Raw genomic sequence first — 23,398 nt, 5'->3', positions numbered from 1 at the left:
CTCAGCCGCAAACATTAATTGTAGAGGATGAGGAAGTGAGTGCCATAGGAGTGGAGTGTAGGGAGTGGTCAGTGCAGATGACACATCAGGAGGTCTGAAGAATAAGCAGCAGCAGTAGTGTCACCATGTATATGGTGGAAAAACCGAATAAGCAGTAATAATGTTACAGTGCAATTACACGCAGTAATGTTAGAATCAGGTCACCACCAATAATGTTAGAGTAAGTTCACCACCAGTATTGTTACAATAATGGCAGCACCAGTCATGCTAATTTAGGTTTACTATCATTAACATTATTATATGGATCACAATCAGTACCGTCAGTGTAAGATCACAACCAGTTCCGATGAAAGGTCACACAGCCCTGAAATGTTAACTGTTTTTCTCTCCACAGGTGATGTATGACCTGCTGAGTATTTCCACGGTTTTCTTTTTTCATTTCGCCATCAGTAACGTTAAAGTACAGTTACATAGAGTAACATTACAGTCGAGTCACCAACAGTAATGTCCGTGCAAAGTGAGCAATAGTAACGTTAAAGTCGGGCCAACGCCAGTAGATTCGGCTAAAATAACCACCATTGATGTTAGAGTAGAGTTGTATTCAGTAATGTTATAATAAGGTATGTTCGCTTATCATCACCAACACTATTGCGAAAGTAAAGTCAATACTGGTAATGTTAGATTAGAATCACTACCAGCAATGTTAGAGTGAGGCGAATACCAGGAATGCTAAATGGGAGAACAACAAGTATTGCTCAGAGTTGAATCGCTACCAGGAATATTAGAGTAAGATCAATACCAGAAATGCTAAATTAGAGTCACCACCATTAACGTTACAGTAGGGTCAATACCAGTGATGTTAAATTAGAGATAATATCAGTAATGTTGGAGAGAGTCGTTACCACAGTACAGGTATATTATAATGATGTAAAGATTTCAACGAATGAATGTGAAGCTCCAAGAACATCAGATAGAGTCAGTCCGGGAGGGATGTTTCCATCGGAGCGAATTGCCTCTTGGATTACTTTCCGTTCATTGAATTTTACAGACGGAGTTTCATGGACAGACCTGTACAGTTTTCCATTGGTGTCATGGGTGCACTGAAGAGTAAAATATCGTCTTGTTTGTTAAGTGAGTGTAACTAATGCTAATTATTGTAAGACTTGATTTTCTCACGGGGCACGGAGTATTCTTTAAAGTTGAAGCGTTAACGGATCAGAAGCGAACTAGAATCGGCATTATAAGGTCGGACAGGATTCAAATATTCTTCCAAAAATGGTACGGCCAACAATTCTACAGATAAAGCAAATTTACTACCCTTTTCTGGCAGCTTTTGGTGTCCCTGGTAAGTCAATGTATCCTGTTATCTAATAGCTGTTGACTATCCCATTGCTAATGAATATGTAGCAGATTCTGATAATGTCCTCATTACAGAATCATTTGTCCACCAGGATACGGTGCTGAATATTAGCAGGAGTCCTGTCTGTCTGCACTGCCGCTGAGGTGCCGTTTTGGAAGATATATTGTGGGCACCAGGAGATTAACTTTCATCCCTATACTGAGGGAGGGCGAGGATGATTTTCCTCCACTCCAACAGTTCATAGATCACTAAACGACGTGTTGTTTAGTCGCCATAGTGATAATCTCACTTGTAACGTTCTCAGTATACCGAAAGTTGTAAATTCCACCGACTGCAGCCTCCTCCGCACAACAGGGGACGATGAAAGATATTTTGAGAAACCATTCAGGGAGACACTTCCATCTCCTCAGCTGCAAAGAATTTTGGCAGATCCACCAGCTCCCATTCTGTTGCTAGCAGCTCGATCGGGAAGATTATAAATAAAAAAAAGGGCACCTTTTCAGACAAATGTGATTGATTTTGGATCGGCTGAATGTTTTGTTTGAACGTAAATCATACCAGTCATTATTTTGAAATTATATTGAACGCTACTGACATCTGATGCTGTTCCCAAGATTCTACTCTCCAAATAAATCAAACAAAGTAAGTGTAAAATTCCATCTACTGGTCCATGGGATCGCAGTGGTAATTCCTAAAATTGAGTCGGTGCATCACATGGTACAAGTCTCGATGGGGGTATGGTTTTAGCGCTCAGCACTGCAATGAAATAGGTATTTGGATGCATGAAAGGTAATTCATTTATTTACTGACTGCCGTATGTGGATGAGCCATCCAAAATTTCTCTTTAAGGTGACTTTTCCTCTAACTATACTATCCGTGCGAGATACCCCAACTTGGCCTGAACCACAGAGTGAACAGGGCCTCAATGCAGTGTCAGGGGCGATAGTCATGGGATATAAATCGGGAGAGATGGATGACGGATGACTGATTTCATAACTTCGGTTTTGCATTATCGACTGTTGTGGGACGAACTGCAGAACTGACTACCTTCAGAAGACGATAGGGACTGTCAGTGCAGGTCACCAGAGGAAGTGGTGCCCTGTCACACATGACCAGTCAGTTGTGGATGGCCCATGACATAGTAAGGCCTGTTAAGATTTGCTGGTGCAGTAACTCTGTGTGTGTATTTATGTATTCAATTCCAGTTATTAACAAAACTAGCCCCAAGTTTATTTTGAAGATCACGTGTAGTCCTGTGACTCTTAACAAGTAATATTACATCGGCCAGATGCAATCCTCACTCTGCTGAGAAATTACTGCCTTGATGTCGATGGTGAGGGTTTCTGTCCGCTCTTATTATTGTTTAAAAATAATAGGAACGCATCTCAACAACATCCACAGTATGCTGTGAGATTTATCTGAGTGTGCCTCTTACTTGCTTCTTCTACCTTTTATTGCAGCGAACCTACTGACAATCCTGATTCTCGCCAGAGGAAATTGCAGTCTTTCCAAATGTATCTCTGCCTACATGGTGGCGATGGCAGCAGCAGATCTAATGGTCATGATTTTCAATATAATCCTGTATAACATTTGTACATATAATTTCCCACATTCCTTCCTGTCCTATACTGCCGTTTGTAAGTTCACAATTTACTTCAATTCTACCAGCCTGCATATGTCCGTGTGGTTTACAACCTTGTTCACATTTGACAGATTTGTAGCTATATGTTGTCAAAGGTTTAAAACAAAGTATTGCACAGTAAGAAATGCGGCTGTGGTTATAACAACAGTCTCTGTCCTACTCAGTTTACAAAACCTCCCATATTTCTTTGCCTTTCAATCTGCACAAATAATTAACAATATCGATTGGGGTTGTCAACCGAGGCAGGACTTTTTCTCATCGCTTGTCGGAGTCGGGTTCTCCTGGTTACAAAGTATTTTATCGAACTGGATTCCTTTTTCTTTGATATTATTGTTTAATTGTTTGACAGTCAGACGGATTGTTGTTGCAAGTAGAGCGCGCAGGGCATTGCGGGGTCACAGCAGTGAGAACCAGAGTGATCCAGAGATGGAAAGTCGAAGGAATTCCATCATTTTACTGTTCAGTGTATCCGGCAGTTATATAGTGCTGTGGCTGACACCTATCGTTAGTTTTTTAACTACTGGACTAACAGATAGAGCACGTTACCGGGGCGATTATGTAGACCCTAAGTACATCGCCACTGAAACCGGATATATGCTCATGTATTTGAGTTCCTGTGCAAACACGTGTATTTATGCGGCTACACAAACTAAATTCAGGGACGAAATAAAGATGATAGTGAAATCTGTTTGGACCTTTAGGGTATTGGGTCAAATAAAGAACAAATCAAACCAAAACTTCCTGTCCTAAAACGCAATTTATATTCCTCCCCTCCCCCCCTGCAATTTATTCTCCCCCTCCGGAATTTATATCCCCCTCCTGCAATTTATTCCCCCCTGCAATTTATCCTCCCCCTGCAATTTATATTACCCCCATCTAAATACCCCTAGTTTACAGACACCTATCTGATATCCTCCTGTGAACAGACCCCCATCTAAATACCCCATGAACAGACTCCCATTTAAATACCCCCCCCACCCCGTGAACAGACGCCCATCTAAATACCCCTCCGGTGACCAGACCCCCCTCTATGTACTTCCCAGGAACAGACCCCCATCTAATACCCCTCCTGTGTACAGACGTCCATCTAATACCCCTCCTTGAACAGCACCCCCACCCTCCCTGTAAACAGTCTCACATCTAAAGCCCCCTCATGAACAGACTGGAGAATCCCCACTGCCCCCTCCCATTTTAAACCTGGAGAATCCTCCCCACTCCCATTTTTAACATAACTCATTCCCTCTATGAATATTGCCCTCTAATTCTCCCCCTGCCCCCCACTGTAAACACTCCCCCCTTTGTAAATACCCTCCCTGTCCTGTAAAAGCCCCCCCCCACTCTACTAATTCCCACCCCGTATCATCTCCCCCGAGAGCAGCCGCTCCCGCCTGCCCCCTGTGTAACTCCAGTCCCGGTCAACAGCACCTGCCCCACCCCCCGTATAATTCCAACCTCCATCACTTTCCTGTGGGTGGCTCCGCCTCCCGACAGTCTTTAATTCACTTTAATTCCTGGTCCTTATAAGCCACTGGAATTCTATCAAATGGCTCCCAGACCCCCGGCACCTTTAACTCCTGTCCGGCCAAACACAGGGCCGGGCAACGAGCAAGGACCCCAGAGGCTAACTGGCATTCTGAGCTTTTAATGCACAGCAAGATCCCAGCCCCAGGTGCATCCCTCCCTGCAGAAAGGTGTTTCACCTGTTCTCCCCATCGGCTTCAGGAAATCACACAGAGGGAGATACACACAAACACACACTCGCTGACTGGCACAGAGACGGGAGGAGGCCATTCGGCCCTTTGAGCCTGTCCCACCCCTGTTAGATCATGGCTGATCTGTCCCTTGCCCCATTGAGCCACAAGGAGACAGGCAGAGACAGTCAGGGATCAGAGAGGCAAAGAAACACTGGGCTGGACATGGACTTGGTGCCAATGCTGCAAACCAGGGTGGAGGGGAGGAGGGTGGTTGTCAATCGGCTGCTCGTTCAGCATCTCTCCCCTGTTTTTACCTCGATTCCGGGTACTGCCTGTGTGGAGTTTGCAAGTTCTCCGTGTGTCTGCGTGTGTTTCCTTTCCCAAGCCAAAAGACTTGCAGGTTGATAAGTAAGTTGGCCATTATAAATTGTCACTAGTATAGGTAGGTGGTAGGGAAATATAGAGACAGGTGGGGATGTTTGGTAGGAATATGGGATTAGTGTAGGATTAGTATAAATGGGTGGTTGATGTTCGGCACAGACTCGGTGGGCCGAAGGGCCTGTTTCAGTGCTGTATCTCTAATCTAATCTAATCATAATCTAGAGAGCTGGAGGTGCAGAGAGAGAATGCAGCAGTGATGCAGATATTGAGAAAGATCCCTACAAAGAAAGAGATGCAGAGACAGAAAGATGTGGCGGGGCAGAGATACAAAGTAAGATGTGTTTACAGAATAGTGAGGGGTGTCCCGGGACAGAGGTGAGAAATGCAGAGATAATCTTGCAGGAAAGGAGGAGCAGAGATGGAAAGATTCAGGGATTTCGAAGTGAGTGAGAGAAGGGCGGCACAGTGGTGCAGTGGTTAGCACCTCAGCCTCACAGCTCCAGTGACCCAGGTTCAATTCTGGTTACTGCCTGTGTGGAGTTTGCAAGTTCTCCCTGTGTCTGCGTGGGTTTTCGCCGGGTACACCGGTTTCCTCCCACCACCAAAGACTTGCAGGTTGATAGGTAAATTGACCATTATAAATTGTCCCTAGTAAAGGTAGGTGGTAGGGGGATATAGGGACAGGTGGGGATGTGGTAGAAATATGGGATTAGTGTAGGATTAGTATAAATGGGTGGTTGATGGTTGGCACAGACTCGGTGGGCTGAAGGGCCTGTTTCAGTGCTGTATCTCTAAATATAAATAAATAAATAAGAAATGGACTGAGATAGAGACAGATAAATATGCAGAGAATCAGAGCGTGACAATGGAAACTTGTGAGACTCTAAAGAGAGGCAGAGATAGAAAGGATGTTTAGAGATAGGGATTTAAAGATGTGAAGAAACAGAGCTAGGAACAAGGAGGAAGGTGCAGTGAACAAGTTGCAGCAAGAGCTGGAGAAAGAGAAATCTACAGGATTACATTGACTGTTCTGGAGCAGCGATTCCCAAACTATTACCTTCGGAGCGCCCTCCAGCCCCCTCCCTTGTGGTAAAAAGATCCACAGACTCCCGAAAACATAAAATCAAAATACTGCGGATGCTGGAAATCTGAAATAAAAACCGTGATCAGTATTTCCAGCACTTTGTTTTTCTATCAGCCCCGAAAACACACAGTCTTCTTTTCTGTATCTAGAAATGAATTTGACAATGACACATATATATTTATTATTATTTTCCACACTGGTTTAAGCTCTTGTCTGAGAATTCAGACATGCCAAAAGATTCTCCCTCTGCATCATCACAGCTGCAGCTTCCGAAAAGATTCTCCTTGGGAATAAGAGAAATAAAATTGATTCAAACAAAGCAAAGCATTTTTGAACAGAAATCAATCACAGCGAGAGCCCAGGGCTCTTTCTCAAACTCAGTGACTCCCCTTCTTACAAACACATCCCCCGACACATAGCAGAGACTGGGAAGTGTGGATGTGCTAACCCTGTCATTTCCTGCTGTCTCTCTCTCTCTGTCTCTCTCTATTTCTCTGTGTGTCTCTCTAAATCTGTTTCTGCCTCATTGTAAAAACACACAAACACTGGTGACCCCCATCCCCTCTCCCGTAGAAGGATAGAGCGAGAAATCCACATTCCCATCCCTGAAATCTGAGTTCAAATGGCCCCCAGGAGTTTCATTTCACTGTTAAATTCAGCCCACAGCCGAAAACACCAGTATTATTTGGGAATGATATCAAGCCTTGACAAACCATCACATTTCAGCCATTTAATTGCTGATTCACAGAAGTATTTGACACTCAATGAATTAATTTTTAAAGTGCTCGTCAATGTTGGAAATGCTGCAGGCCATTGGTGCACAGCAAGATCCCACAAGCAGCAGTGTGATAACAGCCGGCTACCCCACTCTCCCCCTCTGATCCCCTCCATGCTTCCCTCACTCTCCTGTGGCTCTCTCCTTCCTGTTACTCTCATTCAGAGAGACAGATAGAGAGAGAAATCCACTCTCAGAACATCACTCTCAATTCAAATGGCTGCTGCACATTTCATTTCAGCCACAAATTCACAGCACTGCCCAAAACACCAGCATTATTTGGGAATTATACCAGCTTCAAGCTCAGGACTTTAATTCCAGGCCTTCAGGAGAGCTTTACACACAATGAATTCACTTCTAAAATGCAGTCACTGTTACAATGCAGGGAATTCTGCAGGCCAGCTGTGCACAGCAAGATCCCAGCAATGGTGACACTTCAACATTCCGTTTCCCAAGGATTTAATTGTGGATTTCTTTCTCTCTCTCTCTCTCTCTCTGTCTCTGCCTTTCTCCATCTTTTTCTGCCTCCCCTCCCTCACCCACACTCCTCCTGTCTCTCTCTATCTCTCTGTTTAACCTGCCACCTCCAGCTGTTGCTCACTCTCCCTCTTTCTCTCTCCATCGTTTGTAATGTTGGAATTGATGCAGGGAATGTATGCACAGCAGGATCCCACAATGTGATAATAGCCAGATATCCCATCACAGGCCTCAGAAAATGCTAAACTCCATCCTTAAACATATAACAAGTCTTTATACAGCTTCACGTTCAGCTCTTGTAAATATTGTAAAAGTCTTGTAAAAACACAGAGAAATCCACACTCAGACCCTCAGGAAGCTGAATTTTAAAGTGTCCTCATTGTTGTCATGTAGGAAATGCTGCAGGGCACTAGATGCACAGCAAGATCCCACAAGCAGCAATGTGATAATAGAGACACAGGGAAAGAATGTGGAGACAGAGAGAAAGCTAACATCAGAACTACAGTAAAATTAATTAAAATGAGCACCGTTCATCTTATTTAACTGTTAGCTTCATAGCATTGCACAAAACAGCAGCAAACCTCACAAACCAGGCTGGAAGGAGCAAGTGGCAAATGGCTTTGGAGAGGGTGCAGAGGAGGTTCACCAGAATGTTGCCTGGAATGGAGGGTGCTAGCTATGAAGAGAGGTTGAGTAGATTAGGATTATTTTCATTAGAAAGACAGAGGTTGAGGGGGGATCTGATTGAGGTGTACAAAATCATGAGAGGTATAGACAGGGTTGATAGCAAGAAGCTTTTTCCCAGAGTGGGGGATTCAATTACTAGGGGTCACGAGTTCACAGTGAGAGGGGAAAAGTTTAGGGAGGATATGCGTGGAAAGTTCTTTACGCAGAGGGTGGTGGGTGCCTGGAATGCGTTGCCAGTGGAGGTGGTAGACGCAGGCACGATAGCGTCTTTTAAGATGTATCTAGACAGATACAGGAATGGGCAGGAAGCAAAGAGATACAGACCCTTAGAAAATAGGCGACAGGTTGAGATAGAGGATCTGGATCGGCGCAGGCTTGGAGGGCCGAAGGGCCTGTTCCCGTGCTGTAATTTTCTTTGTTCTTTGTTCTCCTAGGGCTGCTCCTTTAACCCCAGGCTTAAAACCTGTTTAAAACTCCAGGGCCCCAATCTGACAGGAACTCGTTAACCCAGGGCCCCAGAGAGGAAATTAAACCTCGGGTGAATAAACAGACACAACTCACGTGGCCCTTTGGGTGAAGCCTGTGGACAAGGCCTCAATCCGTCCCCTCTGGAGGAAGCTCCTGTCCAAGAATTCCTCGTCTCAGACGTTCCTTCTTTTCACCTTCACGATGCACTTTTCAGAATGAAAATTCCGAAGGCAAGAGGGAGAGAGAAAATTGATTAAAAGTCATTGTTAAGCAAAATAGCACAGTGAGAGCCCACGAAATGTCCTCGGTTACACAGACACTCTCTCAGCAACACCCAAATACAAACAAATCACAGTTAATAAACCAGAGGCTAAAAGGGTTCAGACAGTTCCCTCCACCAGTGTGTGTCTGTGTGCCTGCCTCTTTATCACTATCCGTGTCTCTGTATCTCTCTCTGTTCTTACCTCAGTCATCCCTGTGTCCCTCCCTCTTGCTCTCTCTCTCTGTCCATATTGAGTTAATTCCCCTCTATTTCATATATAATCACTACTGCAATGTTGGAAAAGCTGCAGGCCATTGGTGCACAGCAAGATCCCACAAGCAGCATTGTGATGACAGCTGGCTAACGTTCCTCTGCCCCTCTGATTCCCTCCATGTTTCCCTCACTCTCCTGCATCTCTCTCCCTCCTGATACTCTCATTCACAGAGACAGATAGAGAGAGAGAGAGACAGAGAAATCCACTCTCAGAACCTCACTCTCAATTCAAATGGCTGCTGCACGTTTCATTTCACCCTCAAATTCACGACATTGTCCAAAACACCAGCATTATTTGGGAATTATACTGGCTTCAAGCTCAGGACTTTATTTCCAGGCCTTCAGGAGAGCTTTACACACAATGAATTCACTTCTAAAACATAGTCTCTCTGACAATGCAGGGAATTCTGTTGGCAAGCTATGCACAGCAAGATCCCAGCAATGGTGACACTTCAAAATTCAGTTAACCAAGGTTTTGATTAGATTTCTCTCTCTCTCTCTCCGCCTTCATCTTTCTCTGCCTTCCCTCCCTCACCCACACTCCTCCTGTCTCTCTCTTTCTCTCTGTGTTTAACCTGCCACCTCCAGCTGTTTCTCACTCTCCCTCTTTTTCTCTGCATCTGTTTCTGCCTCAGTGTTGTAATGTAGGAATGGATGCAAGGATTGTATGCACAGCAGGATCCCACAATGTGATCCTCACCAGATATCCCATCACAGTCCTGAGAAAATACTACACTCCATCTTTAAACTTATAACAAGCCTTTATGCAGCTTCACACTCAGTTCTTGTCATTATTGGCCCTCAGGAGCAGTTGACACTCAATTAATTAATTTTGAAAGTGGTCCTCACTGTTGCAATGCAGGAAAACTGCAGGCAATTTTTGCACAGCAAGATCCCACAGGCAGCAATATGATAATATGCAGATAATCTGTTTTTAATGATGTAAGTTTAGAGATCCCAGAGAGAGGAACATTCCTGCAGTTTGAAAATCTCAAACACCCCTCTCCCAGTATTTCTCCTGAACCCCGCCCACCCACCCACCCCACCCCACCCCACGCCCTCCATCCACACCTGTTTCTTTTTCTCTCGATCTGGGATTTAATCTGGATTGAAACGTCCTATGAAGTGTTTCTGTCATCGTTTAAAATAACCACATGTCACATTGTGGCTCCTATTGATTAATGGTTAATATAGAGAAAGTGTGGGGGGAGAGAAAAGCAGAGGAAGATGGAGAGAAAACAGAGAAATCCACACTCATACCCTCAGGAAACTGAATTTTAAAGTGTCCTCATTGTTGTCATGTAGGAAATGCTGCAGGGCACTAGATGCACAGCAAGATCCCACAAGCAGCAATGTGATAATAGCCAGATATCAGTCCCCAGAAAGGGTGAAACTCCCTCTTTAAACTGGGAACAAGTCTGCTGATTCCGTCTCACCATTTCAAATAACGACAAATCACATTGCTGTGTGTGGCAAGTTTTTTTTTTATTTATTAAAGGTTTAAATGGAGAAGGTGAGTGTGAAACAGAGACAGAGAAGAGAAAGCATGGGGGGGGGGAGGAGGAGATATAGACACAGGGAAATAATGTGGAGACAGAGAGAAAGCTAACCTCAGAACTACAGTAAAATTAATTAAAATGAGCACCGTGCATCTTATCTAACTGTTAGCTTCATAGCATTGCACAGAACAGCAGCAAACCTCATAGACCAGGCTGGAAAGAGCAAGTGGCAAATGGGACTCTCTCCTGGGGCTGTACCTTTAACCCCAGTCTTTCAACCTGTTTAAAATTCCGGGGCCCCAATCCAACAGGAACTAGTTAACCCAGGGCCCCAGAGAGGAAATTAAACCTCGGGCTAACAAACAGACACAATTCACGTGGGCCCACTGGGTGAAGCCTGTGGGCAAGGCCTCAGTCCGTCCCCTCTGGAGGAAGCTCCTGTCCAAGGATTCCTCGTCCCAGACATTCCCTCTTTTCACCTTCACGATGCACTTTTCAGAATGAAAATTCTGAGAAGGCAAGAGGGAGAGAGAGAAAATTGATTAAAAGGCATTGTTAAGCAAAATAGCACAGCGAGAGACCAGGAATTGCCCTCGGTTACACAGACACTCTCTCAGCAACACCGAAATACAAACAAATCACAGTTAATAAACCAGAGGATAAAAGTGTTCAGATAGTTCCCTCCACCAGTGTGGTCTGTGTGTCTCTCTCTTTATCTCTCTCTGTGTCTCTGTATCTCCCTCTCTCTGTTCCTATCTCAGTCGCCCTGTGTCCCTCTCTCTTGCTCTTTCTCTCTGTCCATATCGTGTTTTTCCCCATCTATTTCATATCTAATCTTCATTGAAATGAGCTATGAAATATTTCTGTCTCTCCATTTAAAACAACAACAAATCACACTGCTGTGTATGTTTTTAACTCTTAAAGGTTTAAATAGAGAGACAGAGGGAAAGAAAGCTGGAGAGAGACAGAGATAGAAATCGAAACACAGAACTTCAGTAAAATGAATTGACATGGACTCCGTGCATCTTACATAACAGTAAAGCTTCCTCACATTGCCCAAAGGACACGGATTACTCTAGAATTATAACAAGCCTTTAGAAACTATCACATTTGTGACTTAATTCCTAGCTTTGGACACTCAATGAGTTAATTTTTAAAGTGGTCGTCACTGCTGCAATGTTGAAAATGCTGCAGGCCATTGGTGCACAGCAAGATTCCACAAGCAGCAGTGTGATAACAGCCGGCTACCCCACTCTCCTTCTGATTCCCTCCATGTTTCCCTCACTGTCCAGCATCTCTCTCCCTCCTGTTACTTTCATTCAGAGAGACAGATACAGATAGAGAGACAGAGAGACAGAGAAATCCACTCTCAGAACATTACTCTCAATTCAAATGGCTGCTGCACATTTCATTTCACCCTCAAATTCACAGCACTGACCAAAACACAAGCATTATTCGGGAATTATACCGGCTTCAAGCTCAGGACTTTAATTCCAGGCCTTCAGGAGAGCTTTACACACAATGAGTTCACTTCTAAAATGCAGTCACTGTTACAATTCAGGGAATTCTGCAGGCAAGCTGTGCACAGCAAGATCCCAGCAATGGTGACACTTCAAAATTCAGTTTACTAAGGTTCTGAGTGTGGATTTCTCTCTCTCTCTCTCTCTCTCTCTCTCTCTCTCTCTCTCTCAGTTTTTCTCCATCTTTCTCTGCCTTCCCTCCCTCAACCACACTCCGCCTTTCTCTCTCTCTCTCTCTGCTAAACATGCCACCTCCAGCCGTTTCTCACTGTCCCTCTTTTTCTCTCCATCTGTTTCTGCCTCAGTGTTTTAATGTAGGAATTGATGCAGGGAATATACGCACAGCAGGATACCACAATGTGATAACAGCCAGATATCCCATCACAGTCCTCAGAAAATGCTAAACTCCATCTTTAAACTTATATCAAGCCTTTATACAGCTTCATGTTCAGCTTTTTTAATTATCGTAAAATATTTGTAAAAACACAGAGAAATCCACACTCAGACCCTCAGGAAGCTGATTGTGACCTCAACTCCACTTTCCTGTTTGCCCCCAAAGCCCTTGACTCCCTAATTGATCAAAAATCTATCTAACTCAGCCTTGAATATATTCAATGATCCAGCCTCCACTGCTCTCTGGGGAAGAGAATTCCATAGACTAACTAACCTCTGAGAGAAAAACATTTCTCCTGATCTCAGTTTTAAATGGGACGCTCCTAATTTTTAAACTGTGTCCCCTAGTTCTCGTCTCCCCAACAAGTGGAAACATCCTCTCAGAATCCTCCCTGTCCAGTTCCCTCAGGACCTGAGATGTTTCAATAAGATCACCTCTCATTCTTCTAAACTCCAGTGGATATAGGCCCAACCTGTTCAACCTTTCCTCATAAGATAACCCCTTCACCCAGGAATCAGCCTAGTGAACCTTCTCTGAACTACTTCTAATGCAATTATATAATTTCTTAAGTAAGGAGACCAAAACAGTCCACAGTACTCCAGATGTGCTCTAACCAATGCCCTATACAGCTGTACCAACACTTCCCTACTTTAATATTCTATTCCCCTTGCAATAAACAACAACATTCCATTTGCCTTCCTAATCACTCGCTGTACCTGCATAGTAACATTTTGTGATTCATGTACCAGGACACCCAGATCCCTCTGTACTGTACAGTTCTGCAGTCTCTCTCCATGTAAATAATATACTGCTTTTTATTCTTCCTGCTAAAGTGGACAAGATCACATTTTCCCACAATATACTCCATCTGCCAATTTTTTGCTCACTCACTTAACCTATCGAAATCTTTTGTAGATTCTTTATGTCCTCTTGACAGCTTACTATCCAACCTATCATTGGACAGACACATAGCAGGTTAACTTCAATGCTGAGAAATGTGAAATGATGCATTTTGGAAGGAAGGTTGAGTGATCTAAACTAAATGGTACAATGTTAGAATGGGTGCCAGGACAGAGAGACCGGGATTTCATCTATGTTACCTTTTCTACCGTAAAGCTCAATTTGGGGATTGGAATCTGTGAGTTGTAACGAGCTCCTCATCCTGAAACATATTGGGAAATGTGTCAAAAGCTGTTTCCATTCAGACATTCCTGCATTGTGGAAGTGTGAGATATCTTTACAGAGACAGGAAATAGGGGTGTTTGAATGGACTTGCAGGTTTTGGTTGATGAGTTAAGGTGAGAATTTGATTTGTGTCCCTTGCAAATACACAGAATTGAAGGTATTTACAATTCACCACATGAAGGGAACAATATACAAAACCTGAGACAGTCAGGCAATAACAGTAGGAAAGTGAATCTCTTTTTAATGGTTTTAATTTGAAGACCTGAGCTGATGATTGAAAAAAGCAGGAATTCAAATCCACACTAACTGCTGGGAATTTGAATTATGATATTTTCTCAAAAGAACATAAATCTGGAATTTTAAAAAAAAAACCTCTGGGATGGAATGATTCCCTCCTGTCTGCTAGTGCAAAGTCCATGTGTGTCTTAGTTTTTCTGTATTTATTAATGATTGAAGATGATGGGGTAGAATGCCACATACCCAAGTTTGTTACTGACATAGAAATAGGCAGCATTGTAAGCAGTGTAGCTGGAAGCATAAATTTACTAAGAGATATTAATGTCTTAAGTGAATGAGCAAAATTATGGTGGATAGATTTCAATGTCAGCAAAAAAGAACAGAACAGCGTACTTTATAAATGTTGAAAAACTAGAAACACTGGACGTGCAAAGAGATTTGGGGGGTTCCATGTCCATTTGATTGCAGTGTAGATTTACCAGAATGATAACTGGACTCCAAGCATTAATTACGAGGCGATATTACACAAGCTAGGGATGTATTCCCTACAATTTAGGTGGATCAGGGCTGATTTGATCAAAGTTGTTGTGATATTAAAGGGAATTGATGGGGTAGCTTGGGTAAAACTATTTCGGTAGGTTGGGGACTCTGGGACAAGTGAGCATAATCTAAAATGAGAGGCAGACAATTCAGGAGTGAAGTTAGGAAACATTTCTCCACACAAAAGGTGGTATTAGTTTGGAAATGTCTTCTGCAAATACTCATTGATGCAAAATCGATTGTTTATTTTTAAATCAAAGATTGACCTCATTGAATTCCTTTCGGAAATTGAAAAATACTTCAGTCGCTCTCTGTCTCTCAATCACCCTGTCTGTGTCTGTGTTTCTGTCTGTGTGTTTTTCTGTGTGTGTGTGCTCCTGAATGTGTGTGTTTCTGAGTGTGTGTGTTTCTGTGTGTGTGTGTTTCTGTGTGCGTATGTTTCTGTGTTTGTATGTTTCTGTGTGTCTGTGTGTGTATGTTTCTGTGTGTGTTTGTTTCTGTGTGTGTGTGTGTGTGTGTGTGCATGTTTCTGTGTGTGTATGTTTCTGTGTGTGTGTATTTCTGTAAGTCTATGTGTGTGTTTCTGTATGTGTGTGTTTCTGTGTATGTGTGTATTTCTGTATGTGTGTTTGTATGTGTGTGTGTGTCTGTGTTTCTGTATGTGTGTGTTTCTTGTGTCTGTGTGTGTGTGTTTCTGTAAGTGTGTGTCTGTGTGTGTGTTTCACTATGTGTGTGTTTCTGTGTGTGTGTGTGTTTCTGTGTGTGTGTTTGTGTGTGTCTGTGTGTATGTGTCTGTGTTTCTGTATGTGTGTGTTTCTGTATGTGTGTGTTTCTGTGTGTCTGTGTGTTTTTGTGTTTGTGTCTGCACCTGTTGCTCTCTGCTCTCTCAGAACCTCAGTAAAATTACACTTACATCTGTTTGCCATTATAATTCGGCTCCTTTTGATGACACCACATCTGCAGAGGGTGCACTTCCTTAAGTAGGCTGGTAAGAAACCTAAATCCGCAGCAGACTCCAATGTTCCCATGAAAATTTAGCTGTTGTTCGAGGCCAGCTTTGTTTTTTCGGGAGCCGTCCCTTGAAATATTTGATGAATCTTTGCAGTCGTGTGTAGTTTATCATGGAACAGGCTCTGCGTGGTACCTTCCAGACAGCTGCACACAGTTTAGAGGAACACTGACCGACACTCTCCATCCCAATCTCTTCCTCTTTCTCTCTGGTAAAATCTCCCCAATGCTATCCTTCCCTCTCTCTATTATTCTCTTTCTATATCTATCCCTGTCTTTCTCACGGTTACTCTCTCCATATGGATGGAGGAGGGGAAAGAGAAGCATATATAGAGGCAGTTTAACTCTGTATTGAACCCCACACTGTACCTGACCTGGGAGTGTTTGATAGAACAGAGAAGACAGAGATTTACTCTGTAGCTGACTCCAGGCTGTACTCAACTTGGCAGCTGTTGATGGGACAGTGTAGATGGAGATTGACTCTGTATTCCTGGAATTTAGAAGATTATGGGGTGAATTAATCAAAGTTTACAAGATAATAATGGAACTAAGGGGTAGAGAGAGAGAAACTCCTCTGACTGATCTGGGGAGTCTCGCACGAGGGACGCAGTCAAAAAAAATCAAACATTAGTCTAAAACCATTTCAAGAGTGAAATTAAGAAATATTTCTGCACACAAAGGGTGATAGAAGTTTGGAATTGTCTTCCACAAATGACCCCTTCCTATCTCTGTTCAAAGGAGAACAACCCCAGCTTCTCCAGTCTATCAGTGAAACTGTAATAATGTCAACCCTGGAAACGTTCTAGTAAATCTCTTCTATACATTCACCAAAGCCTCCGTGTCCTTTCTAAAGTGTGGTCCCAGAATTGGACACAATACTCCAGCTGGGGACAAACTATTATTTTATAAAGTTTAGCATCACTTCCTGATTTTTACACTCTATATCTGTTTATAAATCTCAGGATCCCATCTGCTTTATTAACCTATCAGCAAAGTGGGAAATTCTACCAGGACCGTTGACCAGTTCCCTTCGACATGAATCAATGAGTCGTTCCAAGGCTGGTGGGAAGGTTTAGGGGAGACCAGAGAAAACCCCGACCTGGTCAGCTTTTTTTGAAACAGAAAACCATTAATGCATTGGCAGTGATATTAATAAAACCCTTAGGAGGAGGCCATTCGGCTCCTCCAGCTTGTCCCACCCATTCACTCAGGTCATGGCTGATTTGCTCCTTATCCACAACGAGCTGTCTCTGCTCCGTAAACATTAATACCCTTTCCTAACAAATCTCTACCGATCATCAGGAATTAATGTCACTGCCTATTAACACTGGGGAATTCCTTCTCTCAACCTCTCTGCCTCTCTACCTCTCATTCCTGCTTAAAGACGTTCCTTACAACTAACCTCTTTGAGAAAGCTTTCGGTCATCAGTCTTAATCTCTCCTTATGTGTTTTATAATGCACCCTGCATAGCATCTTTGGGACATTTTATTCCTCGCCTTCTCCCTCACGCCATCTCTCTCCCTTTCTCTTTCTCCCCCTCACCTCGTCTCTCTCTCTCTCTCTCTCTCTCCATCTCTCCTCACCTCTAAGACAAGTACATCCTTCCTGAACACCAACATTTAACAGTTTCTCACCATGTGAAAAATGCTCTGTTTCTATTCTTCCTGCCAATGTGAAGAACCTCACATTTCTCCACATGCTATTCCAGCTGCCACTTTCTTGCCCACTCACTTAACCTGTCAGTCTTCCTTTGCAGTCTCTTTGTGCTCTCCTCACAGCTTACTGTCCCGCCTTTGTATCATTAACTTTGTATCATCAGCCCATATAAACCTAACAGAGGCAGTGTTTGAGAGAGGCACTTTTGTCCTGACAAGTATTAAGAAACAACTGGTTGATATTTTGTGCAGGATATTTCTGTATATTCATCAGAGTTGTTAAGATGAAAGATCTTTAATAAGAGATTATAGGAACATAGGAAGATAGGAACAGGAGTAGGCCATTTAGCCCTTCTAGCCTGTCCCACCATTCAATGAAATCATGGTTGATCCGCGGCCTAACTCCATATACCTGCCTTTGGCCCATATCCCTTATTAGCTTTGCTTAACATAAATCTATCTCAGATTTAAAGCTAACAACTGTTTAAGCTTCAACTGCTGTTTGTGGGAGAGAGTTCCAAACCTCTACCACCCGTTTGCGTGAAGAAGTGCTTCCTAACATCTCTGCTGAATGATCTGGTCCTAATGTTTAGACTATGTGCCCTAGTTTTAGAATCTCCAACCAGGTTATCTTTTTCTAGTCTGTCTTTTCCTGTTAATATCTTGAAGATTTGATCAGATCACCCCTTAACCTTCTAAATTCTAGCTAGAACAGGCCTAATTTATGAAATCTCTCCTTGTAACTTAACCCCTGTAGTCCAGGTATCATTCTTGTAAACCTGCGTTGCACTCCCTCCAAGGCCAATATATCCTGTGGTGCACAGAACTGCTCACAGTACTCCATGTGGGGTCTAACCGGGGTTTTGTACAGCTGCAGCATAACCTCTGTGTCTTTATACTCCAATCCTCTAGATATAAAGGTTAGCATTCCATTAGCCTTTTTGATTATTTTCTGCACTTCCTTGTGTCATTTTAAAGAGCTATGCACCTGAACCCCCAAGTCTCTTTGGACATCCACTGTACTTAATCTCTTCCCATTTAGAAAATACCCTGCTCCATCCTTTTTTGGTCCAAAATGGATAACCTCACACTTTCCCACATTGAAATCCATCTGCCACAGTTTTACCCATTCACCTAGTCTGTCAATATCTCCTTGCAATTTTATGCGATCATCCAGACTGTCTACAATGCCGCCTAACTTTATATCATCAGAAAATTTGCATATATGACTTACTATGACATCATCCAAGTCGTTAATGAATAATGTGAATAATTGAAGCCCCAACACAGATCCCTGTGGGACACCACTAGTCACATCCTGCCAATCGGAGTACTTACCCATTATCCCCACTCTCTGTCGCCTACCACTCAACCAACTTCCTAACCATGTCAATAATTTGCCCTCAACTCCATGGGCTTCTACCTTAGTTAACTGCCTCTTATGTGGGACTTCATCAAATGCCTTCTGGAAGTCCATATAAATAACATCCATAGACATTCCCCTGTCCACTATCTTAGTCACCTCTTCAAAAAATTCAATGAGATTTGTCAGGCATGACCTTCCCGTCATGAATCCATGCTGGCTGTCCCTGATTAACTGAAATTTTTCGAGGTGTTCAGTCACCCTATCCTTGATTATAGACTCCAGCAACTTGCCCAGCACAGATGTCAGGCTAACTGGTCTGTAATTTCCTTGGTTTCCCCCTTTCACCCTTCTTAAAAAGTGAAGTGACATGTGCAACTTTCCAATCCAGAGGGACCACTCCTGAATCTAGGGAACTCTGAAAGACTATCGTTAGGGCAACTACAATGTGCTCCCCTACTTCCTTTAACAGCCTCGGACAGAAACCGTCAGGTCCTGGGGATTTCTCAATCTTTAGTTCCATTAATTTCCTTGTTACTGATGTTTTACTTACGTTAATTGTATTAAGACCCTGTCCCCGATTGGCTATTAATTTTTTCAGGACTTCCAGTAAGATATCCTCGTTTTCAACTGTAAATACTGAGGCAAAGTAATTGTTCAACATGTCTGCCATTTCCTCATTATCAATGACAATATCTCCAGTTTCAGCTTTTCGTGGGTCTACATTGCTCTTGACCACCCACTTTCCCTTTATGGAACTATAAAATTTCTTCTTATTGATTTTGATGTCCCTTGCAAGTTTCCTTTCATAATCTAAAAGCAAAATACTGCGGATGCTGTAAATCTGAAACAAAAACAAGAAATGCTGGATTCACTCAGCAGGTCTGGCAGCATCTGTGGAAAGAGAAGCAGAGTTAACGTTTCAGGTCAGTGACCCTTCCTCGGAACTGACAAATATTAGAAAAGTCACAGATTATAAACAAGTGAGGTGGGGGTTGGGCAAGAGATAACAAAGGAGAAGGTGCAGATTGGACCAGGCCACATAGCTGACCTAAAGGTCACGGAGCAAAGGCAAACAATATGTTAATGGTGTGTTGAAAGACAAAGCATTAGTCCAGATTAGGTGTGAATATACTGAATATTGTACAGCAGCAAGTGCAAACCTGAAGAAAAACAACCTGAACAAAACAGTGGGTAAGCAAACTGAACAAACTAAGATGAAATGAAATAAATGCAAAAAAAGATTGTAAAAAATGTAAAAAGGAATGTAAAAAAAGGAAGAAAAAATAACTAAAAATGACTGAAAATGAAAGTAAAGTGGAGGGCTGTCATGCTCTGAAATTATTGAACTCAATGTTCAGTCCGGCAGGCTGTAGTGTCCCTAATCGGTAGATAAGATGCTGTTCCTCGAGCTTGCGTTGATGTTCACTGGAACACTGCAGCAATCCCAGGACAGAGATGTGAGCATGAGAGCAGGGGGGAGTGTTGAAATGGCAAGCAACCGGAAGCTCAGGGTCCTGCTTGCAGACTGAGCAGAGATGTTCCGCAAAGCGGTCACCCAGTCTGTGCTTGGTCTCCCCAATGTAGAGGAGACCACACTGTGAGCAGCGAATACAGTATACTACATTGAAAGAAGTACAAGTAAATCGCTGCTTCACCTGAAAGGAGTGTTTGGGGCCTGGGATAGTGAGGAGAGAGGAGGTAAATGGGCAGGTATTACACCTCCTGCGTTTGCAAGGGAAGGTGCCCTGGGACGGGGACGAGGTGGTGGGGGTAATGGAGGAGTGGACCAGGGTGTCACGGAGGGAACGATCCCTTCGGAATGCTGACAGGGGAAGGGAGGGGAAGATGCGACTGGAAGTGGCATCACGCTGGAGGTGGCGAAAATGGCGGAGGATGATCCTTTGGATATGGAGGCTCCATATCCAAAGGATCATCCTCCGCCATTTTCGCCACCTCCAGCGTGATGCCACTACCAGTCGCATCTTCCCCTCCCTTCCCCTGTCAGCATTCCGAAGGGATCGTTCCCTCCGTGACACCCTGGTCCACTCCTCCATTACCCCCACCACCTCGTCCCCGTCCCAGGGCACCTTCCCTTGCAAACGCAGGAGGTGTAATACCTGCCCATTTACCTCCTCTCTCCTCACTATCCCAGGCCCCAAACACTCCTTTCAGGTGAAGCAGCGATTTACTTGTACTTCTTTCAATGTAGTATACTGTATTCGCTGCTCACAGTGTGGTCTCCTCTACATTGGGGAGACCAAGCGCAGACTGGGTGACCGCTTTGCGGAACATCTCCGCTCAGTCCGCAAGCAGGACCCTGAGCTTCCGGTTGCTTGCCATTTCAACACTCCCCCCTGCTCTCATGCTCACATCTCTGTCCTGGGATTGCTGCAGTGTTCCAGTGAACATCAACGCAAGCTCGAGGAACAGCATCTCATCTACCGATTAGGGACACTACAGCCTGCCAGACTGAACATTGAGTTCAATAATTTCAGAGCATGACAGCCCTCCACTTTACTTTCATTTTTAGTCATTTTTAGTTATTTTTTTCTTCCTTTTTTTTACATTCCTTTTTACATTTTTTACAATCTTTTTTTGCATTTATTTCATTTCATCTTAGTTTGTTCAGTTTGCTTACCCACTGTTTTGTTCAGGTTGTTTTTCTTCAGGTTTGCACTTGCTGCTGTACAATATTCAGTATATTCACACCTAATCTGTACTAATGCTTTGTCTTTCAACACACCATTAACATATTGTTTGCCTTTGCTCCGTGACCTTTTGGTCAGCTATGTGGCCTGGTCCAATCTGCACCTTCTCCTTTGTTATCTCTTGCCCAACCCCCACCTCACTTGTTTATAATCTGTGACTTTTCTAATATTTGTCAGTTCCGAAGAAGGGTAACTGACCCGAAACGTTAACTCTGCTTCTCTTTCCACAGATGCTGCCAGACCTGCTGATTGAATCCAGCATTTCTTGTTTTCCTTTCATAATCTGTTTTAGTAGCTCTTATAAGCTGCTTTGTGACCCTTTGCTGGTCTTTGTATCGATCCTATTCAGCCAGATCTGTGCTGCGTTTTGCATTTTTGTAAGCCCTTTCTTTTTGTTTTACCCTATCCCTAATCTCTTTAGTTGTCCGTGCCTGTTGTTTCTGTGAAGTGGAGTTTTTTCCTCTCAGGGGTATATACTCGCTCTGTATTTCATTAAAAGTTTCTTTAAATATTCTCCACTGTTCTTCAGTCGTTTGACCCATTAACAGATCTTCCCAGTTTACCATGGACAGTCTCTGTCTCATCCCGGTAAAGTCAGCCTTACCCAAGTCTAAAATTCTAGTAGCTGATTCGTGCTTTTCAATTTCAAATGTTTCCTTGAATTCGATCATGTTGTGACCACTATTAGGCTACTAATTAAATTTGGCTCATTACCATAACTAAATCTAATATTGCCTGTCCCCTTGTTACATCTAGGACATATTGCTGTAGGAAACTATCCCTGACACATTCCAGAAATTCACGATCTTTCTGACAGGTGCTAGTCTGCCTCTCCCAAACTATGTGTAAGTTAAAATCCCCCATTAATACTACTCTGCCTTGGTTACACACTTGTCTAATTTGTGCATTTATACAATCTCACACCTCAGAACTGCTATCAGGGGGTCTTTCTACAACAGCTATTACAGTTTTAGATCCTTTTCTGTTCCTCAGTTCCACCCATAAGGTCTCCACTGGATGAGAGAGTGTCCTTCGGTGTTCTTTCCCACCCTCACATCCAGCATTGGAAACACAAATACAGAGAGACACAAACCCACACACAGACACAAAGACAGGCAAATAAACACAGGCAGACTGACATGTCCAGATAAACACACACACACACACGCACACATAGAAATCAACACCCGGGCACATCCATTCCCACTGACCGAGAGAGAGAGAGAAACCCACACAGAGACACATATATTCACATTGACCAACTTAGACAGATAAACACAAACACTTCCCTCTGTGTAAATCATGTTTTTACAAATATTAAAATCTCTCTTTTCTCCTTTTATATTTCACTCTCAGGGTTTAAGTTCAGTGTCAATCTGATTTCACAGGGACTGGGAGAATTCTTGCTTTCCTTTTCCTGTCTTTGGGGTCAGGGGTCATGGGTCAGTCTGTGACCCCTGACCCAGCGCTGTGACCCCGAGCGGGCTGGGGTGGGGGAGCAGGGAGAGTGTTCGTCCCAACCTCTTAAAGGGACCCCTCATTGCCAGAACCGCTCCATAGGTTTAAACCTTCGAGTGAGTCAGTAGGAGTTTGAACATGGATGGGAACAAAGTGACATTGAATCTTCCAATATTTATTTATTCAGTGATGTTAATAAACAGCAAATTATCTGTCAAGCCCAAATTCACACAAGTAAAATTGTGAATTCGGATTAATTTTAAAGGAGAACCGATTGTTAATTAATTCCATTTAATTTGCTAAAAATGATCATCACGACCTTGTTTAGTTCAGGATGTAATATTAATAAAGCCCTTGGGAAGAGAGGAGGAGGACGTTCGGCCCCTCGAGCCTGTACTATCTCTTTGAGCCATTTTATTCCTCACCCTCTCCCTTGCTGTGTGTCTCTCTCCCTGTCCCTCACCCTGTCTCTATCTGTCTCACCCTGTCCCTCTCTCTCTCACTCCATCTTTGTTTCTTTCTTTCTCTCCCTCTCTCCCTCTGTTTCTGTCCCTCTCTCACTCCAAGCCTCTCTCTGCCCTCTCTTACTCTCTCTGTCTCCCTTGCTCTATCTCTGTCTCACTCTCTCTGTCTTGCTCTCTTCTCCCTTTCTGCCTTTCTTTCACTCACCTCCCAATATGTCTCTCTCTGCCTCTCTCTCTTGCTCCCTCTCTCTGTCTCTCTG

General features: G+C 43.4%; 1 protein-coding gene across 1 annotated transcript in view; it reads left to right on the top strand.

Moving 5' to 3' along the window:
- Positions 1-1,275: 1,275 nt before the first annotated feature.
- LOC137345209 (probable G-protein coupled receptor 139) overlaps positions 1,276-23,398 on the top strand; it is a 40,678-nt gene continuing 18,555 nt past the window's right edge. Inside the window, exons 1-2 of the mRNA XM_068008673.1 lie at positions 1,276-1,345; positions 2,821-3,704. Of these exons, the coding sequence (XP_067864774.1) occupies positions 1,276-1,345; positions 2,821-3,704 (954 nt within the window). The remainder of the gene's footprint in view (positions 1,346-2,820; positions 3,705-23,398) is intronic.

Source organism: Heterodontus francisci, chromosome 28 (genome assembly GCF_036365525.1).
Source record: "Heterodontus francisci isolate sHetFra1 chromosome 28, sHetFra1.hap1, whole genome shotgun sequence".
NCBI classification, from domain to species: Eukaryota; Metazoa; Chordata; class Chondrichthyes; order Heterodontiformes; family Heterodontidae; genus Heterodontus; species Heterodontus francisci.
The sequence above is the reverse complement of the archived record's forward strand: the minus strand, read 5'-3'. Positions and strand labels throughout refer to the sequence as shown.